Source organism: Myotis yumanensis, unplaced genomic scaffold (genome assembly GCF_028538775.1).
Source record: "Myotis yumanensis isolate MYYU_CA2020_CCGP unplaced genomic scaffold, mMyoYum1.0.hap1 SCAF_1, whole genome shotgun sequence".
NCBI lineage: Eukaryota > Metazoa > Chordata > Mammalia > Chiroptera > Vespertilionidae > Myotis > Myotis yumanensis.
The window spans coordinates 10,069,160-10,088,739 of NW_027223752.1; the positions used below are offsets into that span (position 1 = coordinate 10,069,160).

Sequence of the window (19,580 nt, forward strand, 5' to 3'; positions counted from 1 at the left end):
TTTTTTATACACTGCGTGCCACTTTTTGTCTCTTGCTCTTTAAGTTTTTTAAAGCATTATCAACTTCCTTTAGATGAAGACTATATATGTTACTGCACTTTGCTATGTAATATTTCTATCTCTGCTTCTCTATGCTGGGAGTAGGAAAACTGCTAAATATCGAAATAATAATGGTACAATTTATCATTGTCAAGGATTTACTGTGTTCTGACTGTGCTAAATTAAGTTGCACACTTAAGTAATGTTTGTATACAGAAAAATTAATAATATAGGTATAGCAAATTACTTTTACCATCTTTTTCATTATTAGTTAGTGCCTTGTGGTGTCTAACTCTGGACATTATGCATACTTAACAGGGATGAGGAAAACTTGGAAAGGGTTCAAAGGAAAGCCACAAAGAACATGAAAGGATTTAAAGTGAGATCTGTTATAAAGTATGAGACATTCAGTGATTTAGTCCAAAAATAAGAGCAGTGAGGGAACACAATCATATTTTAGGAAAAGACATTCTTAGAGGACTGTAACAAGCATGTTTTCCTGTCTGTTAAGCTCATAAAAAGAGAAAATTGAATTTGAAAAAATTTACTTACAGCAAGCATTTTTGAGTTTTGGTCGAGATTACCAAGATGAGATTGCGGAATTTGCAGGTAGAAGACCTCTCAAGAGGAATTACAATGATATTTTGCCTCCATAGAAAAGGGCAGGTTGGTGACACGTTAGAGACATTTTCTGTAATTACTTAGTAAGTAGATGCTTTTGTGACAGGTGAACTTAATTTCTTCTTTTTTGTAAGACTGAGATAGGAAATTGTTCCTGTAGTCCCTAGAGAAACCTTTAGTACAGACCACCCAGAAAAATTATATGGCAGTTGTGTGTAGTAGCATTAATTTTGGTAAATTCACCAGTGTACATTTTGGGGGAAATAGTAAATAGAGTTAACGAGCTTAATGAATGTCTGCTCTGTTATAGAGCTTGAGAAGGGAGATTGAAAGAAACCTTCCATCCCTCTTTGATCTCAGGTCTAATCTCTCATAGTGTTACCATTGGGCTACATGGCAAATATGATTCTAGTGTTTAGAAATACATATTTTTAGTATGACACATCCCCAAATGAAAACCTACTTCCTCTTTTGGTGCTTATCCAAAGTAATGTGAGCTACTCAAGTACTAGAGGAAAACATATTATTGGGCTTCCCAAGGGCTTTATTTTCTAAGGTGATTTTAAATGTACATGATTCTTGCCTTATGTCAGCACATAAGCATTGCACACCCTAAATCCTTATGTGACTGTGCAATGAAAGAATAAGGTGAAGATATGATTGAAGCCATCAGGGAACTTACAGTATAAAGTTTTAGTTTAGACAGAGTGCAGTGTGTTTTCTAAAGGAAATTAGATTTCTGTACAGATGTTAGTATTTGAAGGTGACTGAATTAGCTGGGTTTCTTTAGTTGCAAGTAATAGCAACCAATCTAAGCAAATTTAACCCTCTATACCAAGAAAAATAGTTATTACATTTACCATCTGGATCCAATGGGCTCTTTTAATTTTTTAAATATTAAATCATTTTATAAGTAATTTACAGAAGTAAGAATGAAGTCATAGTGAAAAATTTTATTAAATATTTTAACAAGAGCTTATATAGCAAATCCAAAATTCTATATGTTTCTGGTTTTAAAAACATATACTCAAAATAGGCAATGTTCTTTGAATGCAATTTACTGCTTATTAACTCTTATGCATGAACTGGATTATATCTTATCTTGTAAATACTGATTCTAGATTCACTTATATTTCTAAAAGATATTAGCTTATTTATTTAACTTCTGTTTCTTTATTTGTGTCACTAAACCCAATACTTTTGAAAACTCTGATGGTTCATGATTTTGCTTGTCATCTTTGCTCTATAATTGCAAAACATTTTTATTCTTAGATTTATTAATGCCAATTTAAAGGATCAATCCTTTGAATTTTTTTCATCTTTAAGTTATCTGTTTCCTCCCAGTCATCTGCCTTCAGCATTTACCCCTGTATGAATTATATCAAGTTCATAATGAAAGAATACTGTCACATATCCATTTAGCACAGTGGGAATGGTTCAAGTTCTTGTCAAAAAACATTGTTAAATAAAATATTTTCTTATTGAATGACTAACTTGATAAGAACACTATATTTCCTTTTTATTCTTAGGGATGTATTGTTGAGTCATTGGTTCTTGAGTTTGAGAAAATTTACTGAGGATATTGTTATTTGAAGATTTGTCTGAGATTTTGCTTCTATACTCAGTTTCACCATAACTGTTAGACTCTAGAATGCTGTTTTCTATCTCTTTGCATTGATCTTCTTAGTTGTGTAATAATTGTTTAATATTTTTTGTTCTCTTTGTTAAAAAATGAAAATTCTGAATTTTCAACTGTGTTCAATGAAAGCAAAAAAAAAAAAAAAAGCTACAAAGATGATATCTCCAGATAGTTTTTATCTTTTTAAAAAGATGATGCAATACATTGGGCAATGCAGTCAGAAAACTGGTTATTTCATTATTGCATCATTCTTTTAGAAGATTCCACCAGTCTTTCATTTTCTTATTATTTAAATCGTTTTTAGCATAGTGGGAATAATTGATGAATAATGACAAAATAATTCTTAGGATGATAAAATAGCAAAATGTTTCAAGATATGGAAAACAAGATAATTATAATCCCATGATTATTCTTAAACTTATAAAAGGGCCCAATGTATCCTGTGGTACTTGCAAGATAGAATGAGTTTTATTCTGTTAAATAAATGTATTTTCTCTTTGTTTATTGGAAGACCTTTAAAAAAGAAGAAAAGTCATGAAGATCAGTTATTTATTTATTTTTTCAATCCTCACCTGAGCATATTTTTTCCTTTGATTTCTAGACAGAGTGGAAGGGAGGGAGGAGGGGGAGAGAGAGACAGAGAAGCATTGATGTGAGAGAGACACATCGATTGGTTGTCTCCTCCAGGCGTCCTGACCAGGTTAGGGAACCTGCAACCAAGGTGTATGCCAGCAGTTGAACCTGTGACACTTGGGTCAGTGGGCTAACGCTCTGTAACCACTGAGAAAACCAGCAGGGCATGAACCGTAATCTTTTTTGATAGTTAGGACTACTCAAAAAGGAAACTCATAGGCTAAAATTGGTTCCTGTAGACCTTGATGGTATAACAAGGATTAAGAGGAATGGAATAATTTAAGAATAAGAGTATCATGGATTCCAGGGGCAGAAATTGTAGCCAGTCTTTGAGAAGGATCTGCAACCAGAACTGGAGCCCTCAGGAATCTCTCTCTGTCATAGCTCCTCTCTTCTTTTTTGTGTTTATTCTTTTCTCCTTTCAGACTAGCCCCCTCTGCTTCATATTCCACATAATAGAAATAGCCCATGACAGTTCCTGGTGTGTTATGGGTCAGCACATGAAGTCTGTCCTTCATGTGCTTTATTAACCTTTCTGATTCACACCTAAAGGGAGGTGAGGAGAGACAGCCAATTAGATATTGGCCAAATTTAAAGTTTTTGAGTTCTACTTATTCAGCAGAGTTAAAGGTAGTCTTATGTACTGTTTGTGAAAAAGCCTAGAGTGGATTTTTATGACTAGGCTTTGACTTCACTATATTGTATTGCTTCAGTTATGTATGGTGTTTTTCATGTTAACAGAAAATCATGTAAGAGCAGCCAATAGAATAGAAAGTGGTTGTGTGACCATTGGTCCTGTTTCTTATTAATATTTCTTCAACATAACCAAGGTCTGGTTAGATTTCTGGAGATAGTCTCCCAAACTCGGATTTGTGTATATTCTAATTTTTTCATTAATTTACTCCACTGATTTTTCTCTGGGAATTCACATAATTTCCCTGGATCATAATTTTCACATCTGTCAATATAAGAAACTGGAGGCCCGGTGCATGAATTCATGCATGGGTGGGGTCCAGCCGGAGAAGGAGCCAGCCCCTGGTTGAACTCCCGGTTGAACTGCTGGCTGAGGGGACATTTTGCATATTTGCCTTTTTTTATATAGGATTCCTCGAATATAAGAAGAGAACAGATGACATCCTCAAAGTGAAAAAGTCTTCGCCTCCTAGCAGCAGCTTTCTTTTCCCCCATCAGGCTCTTCAGACTCAGTTATTATTGTTAAACTGTGTTTGTAGATATATTAGTAGAAGTCTTAGTAAATTATTATCTGTAATAATTTGTAAATTCCTTTTTGCAGAAAGTTTTAGGGTTCATTTCTCTTGCTCCATTATGTACTTATTCATTCAGATTTCAGAGAATGATAACAGGTCAAGATTTAGGTATATAAAATTTAATATTTTTGTACATGTCAATATCTTAAAACAAAGGACTGTGATATCTAGATTCATTGAATTATACTTAGAATATTTTGTATAATTCAAACTGTAGTTTTTCAAACCAAGTAGTTTTTTTTTTTTAAATATATTTTTATTGATTTTTTACAGAGAGGAAGGGAGAGAGATAGAGAGTTAGAAACATCGATGAGAGAGAAACATCGATCAGCTGCCTCCTGCACATCTCCTACTGGGGATGTGCCCGCAACCCAGGTACATGCCCTTGACCGGAATCGAACCTGGGACCTTTCAGTTCACAGGCCGACGCTCTATCCACTGAGCCAAACCGGTTTCGGCGAACCAAGTAGTTTTTACATTGGATTTTTAGAGGTGCCCCTGGGATTTAGGCAGACAAGTGATGTAAGGCTTTGGCCTCCTATCTGTACTTCAGCCAGAAGTCTTTTAAAAAAATATTTCTTTAAGAAAGTTCTTCTGTGTTCCACTGACCTTTGAATAGTACCACAGGTATTAGAGTGTAAGTGCTGAAAATGAGCATTTGGGAGTTAGCCTGTGTCAGATTTTGGTGGCATATAGACACTAATAGGAACATGTGACTGACATAAACAAATTTTAGGAACCAAAGTTGGATGTTGCTTGAATGAAGAGGAATTATAAAAACTCATTACATGGAATTCAAAAAAAAAAAAAAAAAAAAAGAAAGTTCTTCTGTTTGGAGAGAAAACAAAAGTTTAAATATGTAATCTAGTTCATTCATTTACCAGACATTTACTGCCTATTATATGCTAGATACTCTGTATAAAAAGATGGGGTAAACATTGATCAGTGGTTTGGTTTTAGCAGAAAATCAAACTGAGAAAGATTTATTTTTTAATTTTGCTTTAGAATTATGCATAATCTCTATAAACATGCTTATTGCACTAGTAACTTTAATGAAACGTGTATTTTAAAGACCAGAATTCTGTCACATCTATTTTTTACATCTTTTTTTGTATAAAGCATTGTTTTCATAATGCGGTGAAATAACTATAACTAACGTTTTACTTTTTAGTCTCTTTGTTAAAATACTTTTTTCTTTGCTTCTAGAATGAAAGACTAAAGAAACTTTGTTCTGATCTAGAAGAAAAGCATGAAGCTTCTGAGCTTCAAATAAAGCACCAATCTACCAGTTATCGAAATGAACTGCAACAGAAAGAGGTAAAGGTTATTACAGTTACTTCATACTTACTTCACTGAACAGTATCTAGGACGTTTTCAAGAGTTGTAATATAAATCGAGCTATATTTAGATCCTTAAAAATCTTGAAAGGGTGTTGAAGTTAATAATTACCAATTCAGTTTGTTATCATTAGTTTAACAAGAACTCTGTAAGCTTTTTTATTATGTCTATGTTACATAAACTAACCTTTGTGGAGTTTAATTTCTGCTTTCCCAAAGAAGAAAAGTCCTATCTATAAAAATAAAAGCATAATATGCTAATTAGACCAGACGTCCTTCCGGACAAAGCTGGGGCTGGGAGGGAAGCTGGGTCCTGGGTGCCAGAGGGAAGCTGGTGCTGGCATCCGGAGGAAGGAAGGCCTATTCTTGCACGAATTTTGTGCATCGGGCCTCTGGTATAAAATATCTTTAGGCACCTGTTGCTTATAATTTCTCATTTTATGAAACCTAATTTCTTATCTCTCTACCTAAAATTGTTTTAAATCTGTGATCATTGCTAATTTTAACTACACGTGTTAATATATGTTGGCATTTACTTGATTTTTCCATGGAAAAACAGAATATTAAGTATTTTATAGTTGACTTATACTGTCATGTAAATTTTTTCTCCTTTAGTTTGACAGAAATAGGTATTTTGGAATTAGCTTTTCTTTGCAGTTCTGGTAATAAATATTATACAATATAACCAATGTTATCATGAATCCTTAAAATATAGACTATGTCTCTATGTTTCATTCTGTTGTTGAATTCTCTTTAGTGTTCAGTACATAACTAGAATTCAGTAAACACTTCTATTGAATAGAACCATGTCTTGTTTAATTATCCAGATCACTTGGGTATTCTTCATTTTGTTGATAAAATGTTAATTTTTACCGTAAATTCATATTTGGGTTTTTTAAATTTAGGTGCACTGATTTCTAGTTCTTTTAGTAACATATTAAGATGAAAAATTAAAGCAAACCACCTTAAAGATAAATACACACATTTAAAGAAGAGCTTAATTTCCAGTCTGTTGGGAATTTATTTCATAAAGTAGAATAGAATGAATTACTACAAAAATGAATATAAAAACGCATAACTACAAGTTCAAATTAAAAACCCACCTTAATTTTAAAAGGCTCAACAGATATAAAATTATTCTGTCAAATTGGTTTAAGTCTTTAAGCCTTTTGAATTTCTGTACTTTTCATGGACAGGTAGCAAACATTCATGGCATCAGTCCACACATCACGCTTTGAGTAGCACTGACTTACAGATTTTACAATAGAGCAATAGTTCACATCCAGGGGTTTGTAGCTGAATCATAAGTGACACTTAAAAAATACACCAGCTCATGTTTTCCAGGAGATTCTGGGTTAGCATACTGGGAAGAGGCCCTGGTATTGGTATTTTTTGAAAACTTCATAGGTGGTTTCATTGAAAATACCACTGTGGAAAACTTTGGCATTTTATATTCTACTTAACTATTGATATTAGACCCCCAAATTCAGAATTCCTTTCTTATTATTAGAAATGCCTTTGTTATTATTAGAGTTTACACTTTTTAACTCTACAACTTGATATAAATGTCTCTTGTATAATGAGAACTTTCTTTGTATTGTGGCTACATTTGAAAAAAAATGTGCATTTTAGTACTCTTTACCAGAATGAAAGATAATATATGAACACTAGAGGCCCGGTGCACAAAAATTTGTGCACTGGGGGGGGAAGGGGGGTCCCCCAGCCCGGCCTGTGCCCTCTCGCAGTCTGGGACCCCTCGGGAGATAACGACCTGCTGGCTTAGGCCTGCTTCCGGGTGGCAGAGGGCACGCCCAATCCCTAGGTGCAGCCCCTGGTCAGACTCAGAGCAGGGCCGACTGGGGAGTTGGGGCGCCGCCCCCTGTCATGCACAGAGTAGGGCGGATTGGGAGGTTGCGATGCCACCCTCAGTCATGCTCAGGGTAGGGCCGATTGGGGGGTTGGGGCACTGCCCCCTGTCACACTCAAGGCAGGGTCGATGGGGAGGTTGCGGCGCCACCCCCTGTCACGCACAGAGCAGGGCCGATCAGGGGGTTGGGGCGCTGCCCCCTGTCACACACAGAGCAGGGCCGATCAGGGGGTTGGGGCGCTGCCCCCTGACACTCACAGAGCAGGGCCCATCAGGGGGTTGGGGCTCCGTACCCTGTCACACACAGAGCAGGGCCGATCAGGGGGTTGGGGCGCTGCCCCCTGTCACTCACAGAGCAGGGCCCATCAGGGGGGTTGGGGCTCCGTACCCTGTCACACACAGAGCAGGGTCGATCAGGGGTTTGGGGAGCTCCCCCCTGTCACACACAGAGCAGGGCCCGTTGGGGTGGGGGGCGGGTTGGGGCGCCGCACCCTGTCACACACAGAGCTGCAGGGCGATCAGGGGGTTGGGGAGCTCCCCCTTATCAGGCACAGAGCAGGGCTGATCAGGGGGTTGGGGTGCCTTCCCCTGTCACGAACAGAGCAGGGTGGATGGGGAGGTTGTGGCCCCGCCCCCTGTCACACATAGAGCCGCAGGGCGATCAGGGGGTTTGGGCGCTGCCCCCTTTCACGCTGATCCCGGTGCCCGGAGCCTCGCTGCTCTGCTGATCCCGGTGCCGGGAGGCATATTACCCTTTTACTATATAGAATAGAGGCCTGGTGCATGTGTGGGGGCCGGCTTGTTTGCCCTGAAGGGTGTCCTGGATCAGGGTGGGGGTCCCCACTGGGGTGCCTGGTCAGTCTGGGTGAGGGGCTGAGGGCTGTTTTCAGGCTGGCAGGTGACTGAAGCTCCCAACTGCTCCTTTTCTTCTTTTTTTTTTTTTCTATTCTGGGCCAGGTTTAGCTCTGAGGCCTCGCTGCTGAAAGCAGGTTTCTGGCCTTTACCTTCTGTATTTGATACAATGTTGCGGTCCGGCTGGCTGAAGCCCCGCTGACTGGAAGCCGGTTTCTGGGGTTTTGTTTAGCTTCTATATTTGCAACATAGTTGCTTAGAGTTGCAGCTGAGAGAGGAGTCTGCCATCACTGGAGCAAGCAAGCCTTCCTGTTCGCTTCAGTGCATGGCTGCCGGCCGCCATCTTGGCTGAAAGTTAATTTGCATAAGGATATACTGATTAGCCAATGGGAAGGGTAGCGGCCGTATGCTAATTACCATGTTTCTCTTTTTTTAGTGTAGATACTTTAGCAGAATCTATTTGCTGTCCTCACTCTGATGTTCATATTCTTAAAGATGCAATTTGACTCATACTGTGTATAGAAAAATGAATGAAATCTGTGCACTACTATTAGAACCTCCATTAGAGAAGGAACTCTGATGTGCAAAACCTGTTTGTTGTGACATTTGACATAGTTGTGTTTGGTATTTGTTTGTCTCTAGTTGGTTGACGTTACCCGTGTAGAAATGCTATATTACTTGTTGGCTTGTCTTTTCAAGTATCCAGTTTTCCTCATTGCAGAAGGGTGTCTTCTGGACTAGCTTGAATATTTTAGGAAGCTTATTTCAGAGCTCTCTAGCTTACTTCTATGTTTTGTCTCAGGTGCATGTGGCATTATGGTTAAGTCCTGTGTTCATAATTTCTTTTGGACAATGACTTATTAATACTCTGCTCAGGGTTTTAGAATCTTTAGTATGTTTTCTCCCTGAGTAGAGTCAAATTCTCACTAGCCCCTCTTTGCCAAGACTAAAGCCAAGCCCTCTGTCAATGTATGATTTCCTTCTAATTCTCATGAGACAGTAACTATAGTCTCACTGTGTTATCATATCTGAGAAGACTGGATTAATAAATCAAAGCATTCTCCCAATAGCATTGTACAGACCACAACAAAGTTATTCCTGATTCATGGTGCATTTTAAGCCTAAATCTAGTCATAATCAGTTACATAAGAGTCTTCCAACAAATGTTCTCAAGAAACTTTCCAATGCATAGGCTAACACAGCTTTTACTTCCTCATCATTTGAGGTTTGATAATCACAAACAGAACTCTGAGGAATTGCCTATCCTACCTGATACATAGAAGCTAGTAAATCCATGTTTAACTAAGAAATCCCATTGCTTTAGTTCCATCTGAGTGAAACATTATCTATGCTTTAACTATGGTAATAGTATTTGCTTTTAAATAAAAATGTATGGTTGAGATGTTAGAGAAAACTTAGATTCAGTTGATAGCATACAATCATTGGATAATGTTAAATTATTATGACTTTTAATTTTATGAATCTAGAACAGCGGTTCTCAACCTGTGGGTCGCAACCCCTTTCACAGGGGTCGCCTAAGACCATCGGAAAACACATATTGTTTTTGTGATTAATCACTATGCTTTAATTATGTTCAATTTGTAACAATGAAATTGGGGGTCACCACAACATGAACTGTATAAAGGGTTGTGGCATTAGGAAGGTTGAGAACCACTGATCTAGAATATGGTTATTTTAAAGTACCTTCTCTAAAATACGGATTATAAATATATAGGTGGAAATCAGCCATCTTAAAGCAAGACAGATTGCACTACAGGATCAATTGCTAAAGCTGCAGTCTGCTGCTCAATCTGAAAGTTCAGGAGCTGGCAGTGTGCCCACAACCACTGCATCATCATCATCATCGTTCAATTATGGTATCAGCCATCATGCTGCAGCTTTCCACGATGATGACATGGACTTTGGTGATGTAATTTCATCACAACAAGAAATAAACAGATTGTCAAATGAAATTTCAAGACTTGAATCTGAAGTTGCACATTGGAGGCATATTGCTCAGGTAGGTAAACTTTTCATGAATTTTTAGAAACTGTGAGTGAGTGAAAATACGGGTGCTATTTGTAGAGATTTCATTATCAGAACTATGGACTAGAAAATCGAAACTTGCATTCTAATTCTGCCAATAACTTTCTAAGTGATTGTAATCAGATCATCTTTCTCTCTCAGCCTCAGTTTCCCCTTCTGCACAATATTGGGAAGAAATTTTCAAAATAAAAGTGGAGTTGCTGTGGTTGAACCAGCACCTTTCCCCCTGGAGTTCCTCAGGCTTTGCTGCTGGAAATCAGGGCTCCAAGGCACGAGATTTGAAACTACTTGCTTAGATATTGTCTGAGGTTTCTGTTTGCATTAATTACATGTAAAATGAAAATCTGAGAATTGGTATTATAAATTTTAAAAACTATTTTGTGTTGTTTCTCATGCATTAGAAATTAAATACTTGCTATTTGGGGCTGTAAACTTTCTTCCAGGGAACGCTTTTTTGTCTTACATGTCAGATTTTATATGTACTACTAAGGCTGTCAGTAGATAGGAGATTCAAAATATACTGGGACAGAAAAAATACACTGGCACATTGTTCATATGGGTTTAATTCGTGAGTGTATAGAAAAATGAAGTATTTTCTGTCTTTTTGTGAGTGTAATCTAATTATGTAAAGGAGAAATCCTCCCAATTAAAATTATTTCCTGCTTCCCAAGTTGCTAGACATTTCTAATATTCAAAGTAAATCTGGAGAGAATGATCTGTCTGTCCATCTTATGTGTAGTAGTAGTTCTTAAACTTTGTACATGTAAGAATAACCTGGGGAACTTGATAATATTGTAGATTCCCTGTTCTCCCTTAAGAGATTAAGATTTTGTAGCCTATTTTGAGGTGTTGAAAACTGCATTCAAAAAATAAATCATCAGGTGATTCTGATAATATGAGTAAAACATTTTAAGAAACATTGCTTAGGGTAAGATTTCATAAGGAAGAGATGGATTTTTTGTATGTTTACTTGAGCATACCTTGAATGCCTACTATATGACAGACCTGTACTGGGATATAAAGGTGAAAAAGGCATAATTGGGACCTTTCAGGGAACTTAATTTTCTAGCAAGACATAATATAAGTTAATATTTGTATTATACTTTACAAGATGTTTCCATATATACTATCCCAATATATGTTATATGATCCTATATAATAAAAGCCTAGTATGCTGTGTCCAGTCATCCAGTTGGCCATTCAGCCGATCAAAGCATAATATGCTAATGATATGCTAAGGTCACTCAACTATATGATGTGCACTGAACACCAGGGGGCAGTCAACTGGTCGACCAGTCGCTATGACGTGCACTGACCATCAGGGGGCAGACGCTTTGACCGGTAGGTTAGCTTGCTGCTGGGGTCCAGCCCATTGGGACTGAGCTAGATGGGCCGGACACGCCCTGGAGTCTTCCTGTGGTCCCTCCCTGGCTCGCCAACCTCCCACGTCCCTCCCTGGCCCTGATCGTGCACTGGTGGGGTCCCTTGGCCTGGCCTGCACCCTCTTGCAATCTGAGACCCCTTGGGGGATGTTGGAGAGTGGGTTTTGGCCCAACGGTGGAACGACTGTTTGCTATAACATGCACTGACCACCAAGAGGCAGACATTCAATGCAGGAGCTACCCCTGATGGTCAGTGCACTCCCACAGGGGGAGCACTGCTCAGCCAGAAGCCGGGCTCATGGCTGGCTAGTGCAGTGGCGGTGGCGGGAGCCTCTCCCACCTCCAAGGCAGTGCTAAGGATGTTTGACTGATGGCTTAGGCCCCTGTGGGGAGCAAGCCTAAGCAATCGGTTGGACATCCCCTGAGGGCTCCCGGACTACGAGAGGGCACAGGCTGGGCTGAGGGATTTCCCGCCCCCCCGCCACCGGTGCACGAATTTCGTGCACCAGGCCTCTAGTCCTTAATAGGTATGTGAGTATTTATTCTGTTTTACAGATGAGCAAAGTAAAAGTTTAAGTAATATACCCACTGTCACAGTGATTAAGTTGTGATTCAAATACATATCTTTCTACTCCAACCCTAAGTTCTTTCTATTATACTGTGTTCCTTCTTAAAAAAAAAAAGATTTTTAGAGAGGGAGGAAGGGGGAGAGAGAGAAACATTGATCAGCTGCTTCCTGCACACTCCCTACCAGGGATTGAGCCCACAACCTGGGTATGTGCTCTGACTAAGAATCGAACCGGCAACCTTTCGGTGCACAGGATGACACCAAACAACTGAGCCACACCAGCCAGGGGCTCTGTGTTCACTATTTTATCCAGAGAGCAACTTTTGGTTCCTTAACACACTCTATAGTAAATGTTAATAGAGATAAATGAACAAGCTTTGAATAAGAAGAATCCAAAAGTTATTTTATTTGTCAAACCAAAGATTATTCTATACTGGAGTAGAAGCCTCTGGATGAAATCTTTTTAAAAGATTTTTAGTGTTATTATTAGCATTCATTTTAGAAATTACCTTTTAGGACACTGATATAAAGTTGGACAAACTTCTTTTTTTTTTTTTATTGCTTAAAGCATTACAAAGGGTTATACATATGTGTCCTTTTTTTTTCCCCCCCGCCCTTGACAATACCCCGGCTTCCCCTACCCCCCAGTGTCTTATGTCCATTGGTTATGCTCATATGCATGCATACAAGCCCTTCAGTTGATCTCTTAACCCCCTCCCTCCTGCCCCCCAACCCTCCCCGGCCTTCCCGCTGCAGTTTGACAATCTGTGTGAGGCAGCTCTGCCTCTGTATCTATTATTGTTCAAAAGTTTATAATGGTCTCTATTATCCATGAATGAGTAAGATCATGTGGTATTTTTCCTTCATTGACTGGCTTATTTCACTTAGCATAATGCTCTCCAGCTCCATCCATGCCGTTGCAAATGGTAAGAGTACCTTCTTTCTTACAGCAGCATAGTATTCCATCGTGTAGATGTACCACAGTTTTCTAATCCATTCATCTACTGATGGGCATTTAGGCTGTTTCCAGATCTTAGCTATGGTGAATTGTGCTGCTATGAACATATAGGTGCATATATCCTTTCTGATTGGTGTTTCTGGTTTCTTGGGATAAATTCCTAGAAGTGGGATCACAGGGTCAAATGGGAGTTCCATTTCCAGTTTTTTGAGGAAACTCCATACTGTCTTCCATAGTGGCTGCACCAGTCTACATTCCCACCAGCAGTGCACAAGTGTTCCTTTTTCTCCACATCCTCTCCAGCACTTGTTGTTTGTTGACTTGTTGATGATAGCCATTCTGACAGGTGTGAGATGGTACCTCATTGTTGTTTTGATTTGCATTTCTCGGATGATTTGTGACTTTGAGCATGTTTTCATATGTCTCTTGGCTTTCTGAATGTCCTCTTTTGAAAGGTGTCTATTTAGATCCTTTGCCCATTTTTTGATTGGATTGTTTATCTTCTTTTTCTTAAGTTGTAAGAGTTCCCTATAAATTTTGGAGATTAGGCCCTTATCAGATATGACGTTGGCAAATATGTTTTCCCACAAGGTGGGTTTTCTTGTTGTTTTGTTGATGGTTTCTTTTGCTGTGCAGAAGCTTTTTATTTTGATGTAGTCCCATTTGTTCATTTTCTCTTTAGTTTCAACTGCCCTAGGAGCTGTATCAGTGAAGAAATTGCTTCGGCATATGTCTGAGATTTTGTTGCCCTTGGATTCTTCTAGAATTTTTATGGTTTCCTGTCGTACATTTAAGTCCTTTATCCATTTTGAGTTTATTTTTGTGTATGGTGTAAGTTGGTGGTCTAGTTTCATTTTCTTGCATATATCTGTCCAATTTTCCCAACACCATTTGTTGAAGAGACTATCTTGGATCCATTGTATGTTCTTGCCTCCTTTGTCAAATATTAATTGAGCATATTGGTTCGGGCCGATTTCTGGGGTCTCTATTCTATTCCATTGATCTATATGTCTGTTCTTGTGCCAGTACCAGGCAGTTTTGAGAACAGTGGCTTTGTAATACAGCTTGATATCTGGTATTGAGATCCCACCTACTTTGTTCTTTCTCAGGATCGTTGCAGCTATTCGGGGTCTTTTTTTATTCCAGATGAATTTTTGGAGAGTTCGTTCTAGATCTGTGAAGTATGCCGTTGGTATTTTAATGGGAAGTGCGTTGAATTTATAGATTGCTTTGGGTAGTATGGACATTTTAATGATGTTGATTCTACCAATCCATGAACACGGTATGTTCTTCCATCTGTTTACGTCTTCCTCTATCTCTTTTTTCAATGTCCTGTAGTTTTCTGAGTAGAGGTCTTTTACCTCTTTAGTTAAGTTTATTCCTAGGTAGCTTAATTTTTTTGGTGCGATGGTAAATGGGATTGTTTTTCTAATCTCTCTTTCTGCAAGTTCACTATTGGTGTATAGAAATGCCTCAGATTTCTTGGCATTAATTTTGTATCCTGCTACTTTGCCAAATTCATGTATTAAGTCTAGTAGTTTTTTGATGGAGTCTCTAGGGTTTTTTATGTATAATATCATGTCGTCTGCAAATAAGGACAGTTTTACTTCCTCTTTTCCAATTTGGATGCCTTTTATTTCTTCTTCTTGCCTAATTGCAATGGCTAATACTTCCAGGACTATGTTGAACAGGAGTGGTGAGAGTGGGCATCCTTGTCTTGTTCCTTTTCTTAGGGGAAATGGTGTTAGTTTTTGTCCGTTGAGTATGATGTTGGCTGTGGGCCTGTCATATATGGCTTTTATTATGTTGAGGTATGATCCTTCTACTCCCACCATGCTGAGAGTTTTTATCAAAAATGGGTGTTGGATTTTGTCGAATGCTTTTTCTGCATCTATTGATATGACCATGTGGTTTTTTTCTTTCAACTTGTTTATGTGATGTATCACGTTTATTGATTTGCGTATATTGTACCATCCTTGCATCCCTGGGATAAATCCTACTTGGTCATGGTGTATGATCTTTCTGATGTACTGCTGGATCCGATTTGCTAAGATTTTGTTGAGGATTTTGGCATCTATGTTCATGAGGGATATTGGCCTGTAATTCTCTTTCATTGTGTTGTCTTTACCTGGTTTTGGTATTAGGGTGATGCTGGCTTCATAGAATGAGCTTGGAAGTGTTCCTTCCTCTTGAATTTTTTGTAGTAGTCTGAGGAGGGTAGGTTTTAGTTCTTCCTTGAATGTTTGGTAAAACTCCCCTGTGAAGCCGTCTGGCCCTGGGCTTTTGTTTGCTGGAAGCTTTCTGATGACTGCTTCAATTTCTTCCATAGTTATTGGCCTATTGAGATTTTTAGATTCTTCCTGATTGAGTTTTGGAATGTTGTATTTTTCTAGGAATTTGTCCATTTCCTCCAGGTTGTCTAGTTTGTTGGAGTAGAGCTGTCCATAGTATTTTTTAACAATCATTTGTATTTCTGTGGGGTCTGTTGTTATTTCGCCTCTATCATTTCTGATTTTGTTTATTTGGGTCCTCTCTCTTTGCTTCTTGGTTAGCCTGGCTAGAGGTTTGTCAATCTTGCTTATCCTTTCAAAGAACCAGCTCTTAGTTTCATTGATTTTCTGTATTATCTTTTTGGTCTCTATGTCATTTATTTCTGCTCTAATCTTTATTATCTCCTTCCTTCTGCTCACTCTGGGGTTTTCTTGTTGCTCTCTTTCTAATTCTTTGAGTTGTAGAGTTAGATGATTTACTACCATTTTTTCTTGCTTTTTGAGATAGGCCTGTAGGGCTATAAACTTCCCTCTCAGGACTGCTTTCATTGCGTCCCATAGGTTTTGGATTGTTGTGTTTTCATTGTCATTAGTTTCCAGGATGCTTTTAATTTCTTCTTTGATCTCATCGGTAACCCAATCAATATTTAATAACATGCTATTCAGCTTCCAAGTGTTTGAGTATTTTGGGTTGTTTTTTCTGTAGTTCATTTCTAATATTATGCCATCGTGATCTGAGAAGATGCTTGGTATGATTTCAGTCTTCTTGAATTTGGGTAGACTTTGTTTGTGACCCAATATGTGGTCTATTTTTGAATGTGTCTTATGAGCCCTTGAGTAGAATGTATATTCCGTGGCTTTGGGGTGAAGTGTTCTGAAGATGTCAATTAAGTCCATCTGATCAAGTGAGTCATTTAGGGTTGCTGTTTTTTTTGTCTAGAGGATTTATCCAGTGATGTCAGTGGTGTATTAAAGTCCCCTACTATGATTGTATTGTTGTCGATCTCTCTCTTGATATCTTCCAGGAGTTTTTTTATGTATTTGGATGCTCCTGCATTGGGTGCATAAATGTTTACCAGGGTTATATCTTCTTGTTGTATTGATCCCTTTAGTATTATGAAGTGGCCTTCCTTATCTCTGGTTATGGCCTTCACTTTGAGGTCTATTTTGTCTGATAAAAGTATTGCTACCCCAGCTTTCTTTTCCTTTCCATTTGCCTGGAAGATATTTTTCCATCCCTTCACTTTCAGTCTGTGTGAGTCCCTTTTAATGAGGTGGGTCTCTTGTAGACAGCAAATGTATGGGTCATGATTTTTTATCCATTCAGCCACTCGATGTCTTTTGGTTGGAGCATTTAGTCCGTTTACGTTTAAAGTTATTATTGAAAGGTACTTGTTTGTAGCCATTTCTTTTTTTGTGTGTGGCTGTTTTCTTTCTGAGCTTTTTATTTCTTCTTTTTACACCAGTCCCTTTAGCATTTCTTGCATTGCTGGTTTGGTGGTGCTAAACTCCCTTAGACTTTTTTTGTCTGTGAAGCTTCTTATTTCCCCTTCAAATTTGAATGATAGCCTTGCTGGATAGAGTATTCTTGGATTCAGTCCTTTGCTTTGCATCACTTTGTAGATTTCCGTCCATTCTTTTCTGGCCTGATGTGTTTCTGTTGAGAAATCATTTGATAGTCTAATGGGAGATCCCTTGTATGTAACTTTCCGTCTCTCTCTTGCAGCCTTTAAGATTCTCTCTTTGTCCTGAACACTTGCCATGGTAATTATGATGTGTCTTGGTGTGGGTCTTTTCGGGTTCATCTTGTTTGGGACTCTCTGTGCTTGTGTGACTTTTTTCTTCCCCACCTCAGGGAAGTTTTCTGATATTATTTCTTCGAATAGGTTTTCTAATCCTTGTTCCTCTTTCTGTTGTTCTGGCACCCCTATTATTCGTATGTTGTTTCGCTTCATGTTGTCCCAAAGCTCCCTTAGGCTCTCCTCCTGTCTTTTAATTTTTTTCTCCAATTGCAGTACAGTTAGGGAGTGTTTTGCTTCCTTGTCTTCTAATTCACTAATTCGGTCCTCCGCTTCTCCTACTCTACTGTTGATGCTTTCAATGGTGTTTTTTATTGTAGCTATATCGCTCTTCATTTCTTCTTGGGTCTTGCATAAGTTATTGATTTTTTCATCTGTTTCTTCTTGCTTCTTGCATAAGTAGTTAATTTTTTCCTCCATCCGGTTTATGCATGCTAGGACCCTTATTCTGAATTCTATTTCTGTCATGTTGCATGCCTCTGTCTCACTTAGCTGCTTTTCTGGTGAGTCCTCCTTTTCTTTCCTTTGGGGGTTTCTTTGCCTACCCATGTTTGATCTCGCTGACATATGTAGATGTTGAGATGTTCAGTGGCTGCTCCCTGGGTGGCAGGGGCTCCTTGGGTTGTGGTTGCTGCTCAGACGGTTGCAGTAGCAGCTGCTTTCCAGTTGGCAGCAGCTCCTCTGGTGGGTGTTGTTCACAGCTGTGTTGGCTCTTCTGGCTGGTGGGGGGAGGCTTCACGTATAGCTGCTGTTCCACAGACAGAGGTTGTGGTGATCAGGAGGCTGTGGTGATCAGGAGGCTGCGGTGATCAGGGGGCTGCTGTTGCTTGGATCTGCTGCATTGATTTAAAGGCACAAAATACAACAGAGCAAGGCACAACGTACCAGGCACTGAACACAGGTATATTCACAATATTAATAACCCCAAATAAAGGTGACCACCCGAATTAAGAGAATTAGGGGATAAGGGAGAAAGAAGAGAAGAAGATAAAAGAGAGAGCAGAAAAGAAAAATGAGAAAAAAACAAACAAAAAAGGAGTGCAAAAATAGAATTGGCAAAAAAGAGGGGGGAAAAAAGAGAGCGAAAAAAGAGAATGAAGTAGAAGCGGGGAAGAGACTATTTGTATGAGGAGCAAACTCCAATAGAACTGCCACTAATCTCAACAAATTCCAGCAACAGATCCCTGGAGGTGAATGCAAACTACAAACCACCAATAATATCAAGAGGGGTAAGGGAAAACAGAAGCACAAAAATAACCGGGATGGGGTGGGGGAGGGAAGGGAAAAACCAGCAGAAAAAAAAAAAAAGAAAAAGAAAAAGAACCTCACAAGCAGTCCTAAAAAAGAAGAAGAAAAAACACAAAACAAAACAAACAAACAAATAAAAAAAAACAAAGCCCAATATATTCAACAATCAAGAAAACAATAGAAAGTTAAGAGGAAAAAAAATGTTTGGAAAGTGAAGAAGGATAAAGAATAGGTGTATAAGGATTTAGAGCAGTAGATTGGAAATAGGATATATAAGTAGGGTGGAATTAGACAGGGGGTAAAAAGAAGGAATTGGGAAAATCTGAAGCAGGAATAGGGTAAGAGAAACAGGACACCAAAAGGGGAAAAGTAAGGAAGAGGGTTTTAGCAAAGAGGTGAAATTGAGATAGGGAAAATTAATGCTAAAGGAACGATGAAAATAGAATGGAGAACACTAATCCCAAAAGAAAATAAAGAGAAAATAAAATGGCACTTTAAAAAATGGCAAAATGGTAGCAGTAATAATACTGGTTAAAAATAAAAATGTGGTAATTGAAAGGGTAAAATCGGGTGATGGAAAAAGAAGAAAAAGAAAAAAAATTGGTTTCTTAGTAAAAAGGCGAAAAAACAAAAATTAAAAAATTAAAAAAAAAAGAAAAATAAAAAATTTGCAGTAGTGATGGTCTTTCGGTTCTTCTACTCTTCAGCCTGGTTCGCCTTAGTCCTGCCAGGTATTTAGGAGAGTGTTGAATTTGCCTGCATTACACTGTTCCTCCGTGTTGTAAATCACAGTCCTGATTTTAAAGCAGGCCGTATTTGTGATCCAGTCTGCCTTAATTTGTATTCCCCTAAGAGTCAGTTTGTGGCTCAGCCTCTGGGTGGCAGTCTGGACAAACTTCTAAAGAATGAGTAAATGACTAGCTCTGCTCATCTGCCAGAAATTTGCATTGGTTCTGCAAAAATAGAAAGGTCCTTTTGCCTTTGTGGTAAAAAGTTATACAGAGACTTTTTAACACGCATTTTGTTAAATGAGTAGAATATTCTGTGGTGTTT

The 19,580-nt window shown here is 38.6% G+C and overlaps 1 protein-coding gene across 1 annotated transcript in view; it reads left to right on the plus strand.

The window, feature by feature from the left end:
* Nucleotides 1-19,580, plus strand: part of LOC139009421 (thyroid receptor-interacting protein 11) — a 74,543-nt gene that overhangs the window by 4,565 nt on the left and 50,398 nt on the right. Inside the window, exons 3-4 of the mRNA XM_070413741.1 lie at nucleotides 5,407-5,517; nucleotides 9,992-10,276. Of these exons, the coding sequence (XP_070269842.1) occupies nucleotides 5,407-5,517; nucleotides 9,992-10,276 (396 nt within the window). The remainder of the gene's footprint in view (nucleotides 1-5,406; nucleotides 5,518-9,991; nucleotides 10,277-19,580) is intronic.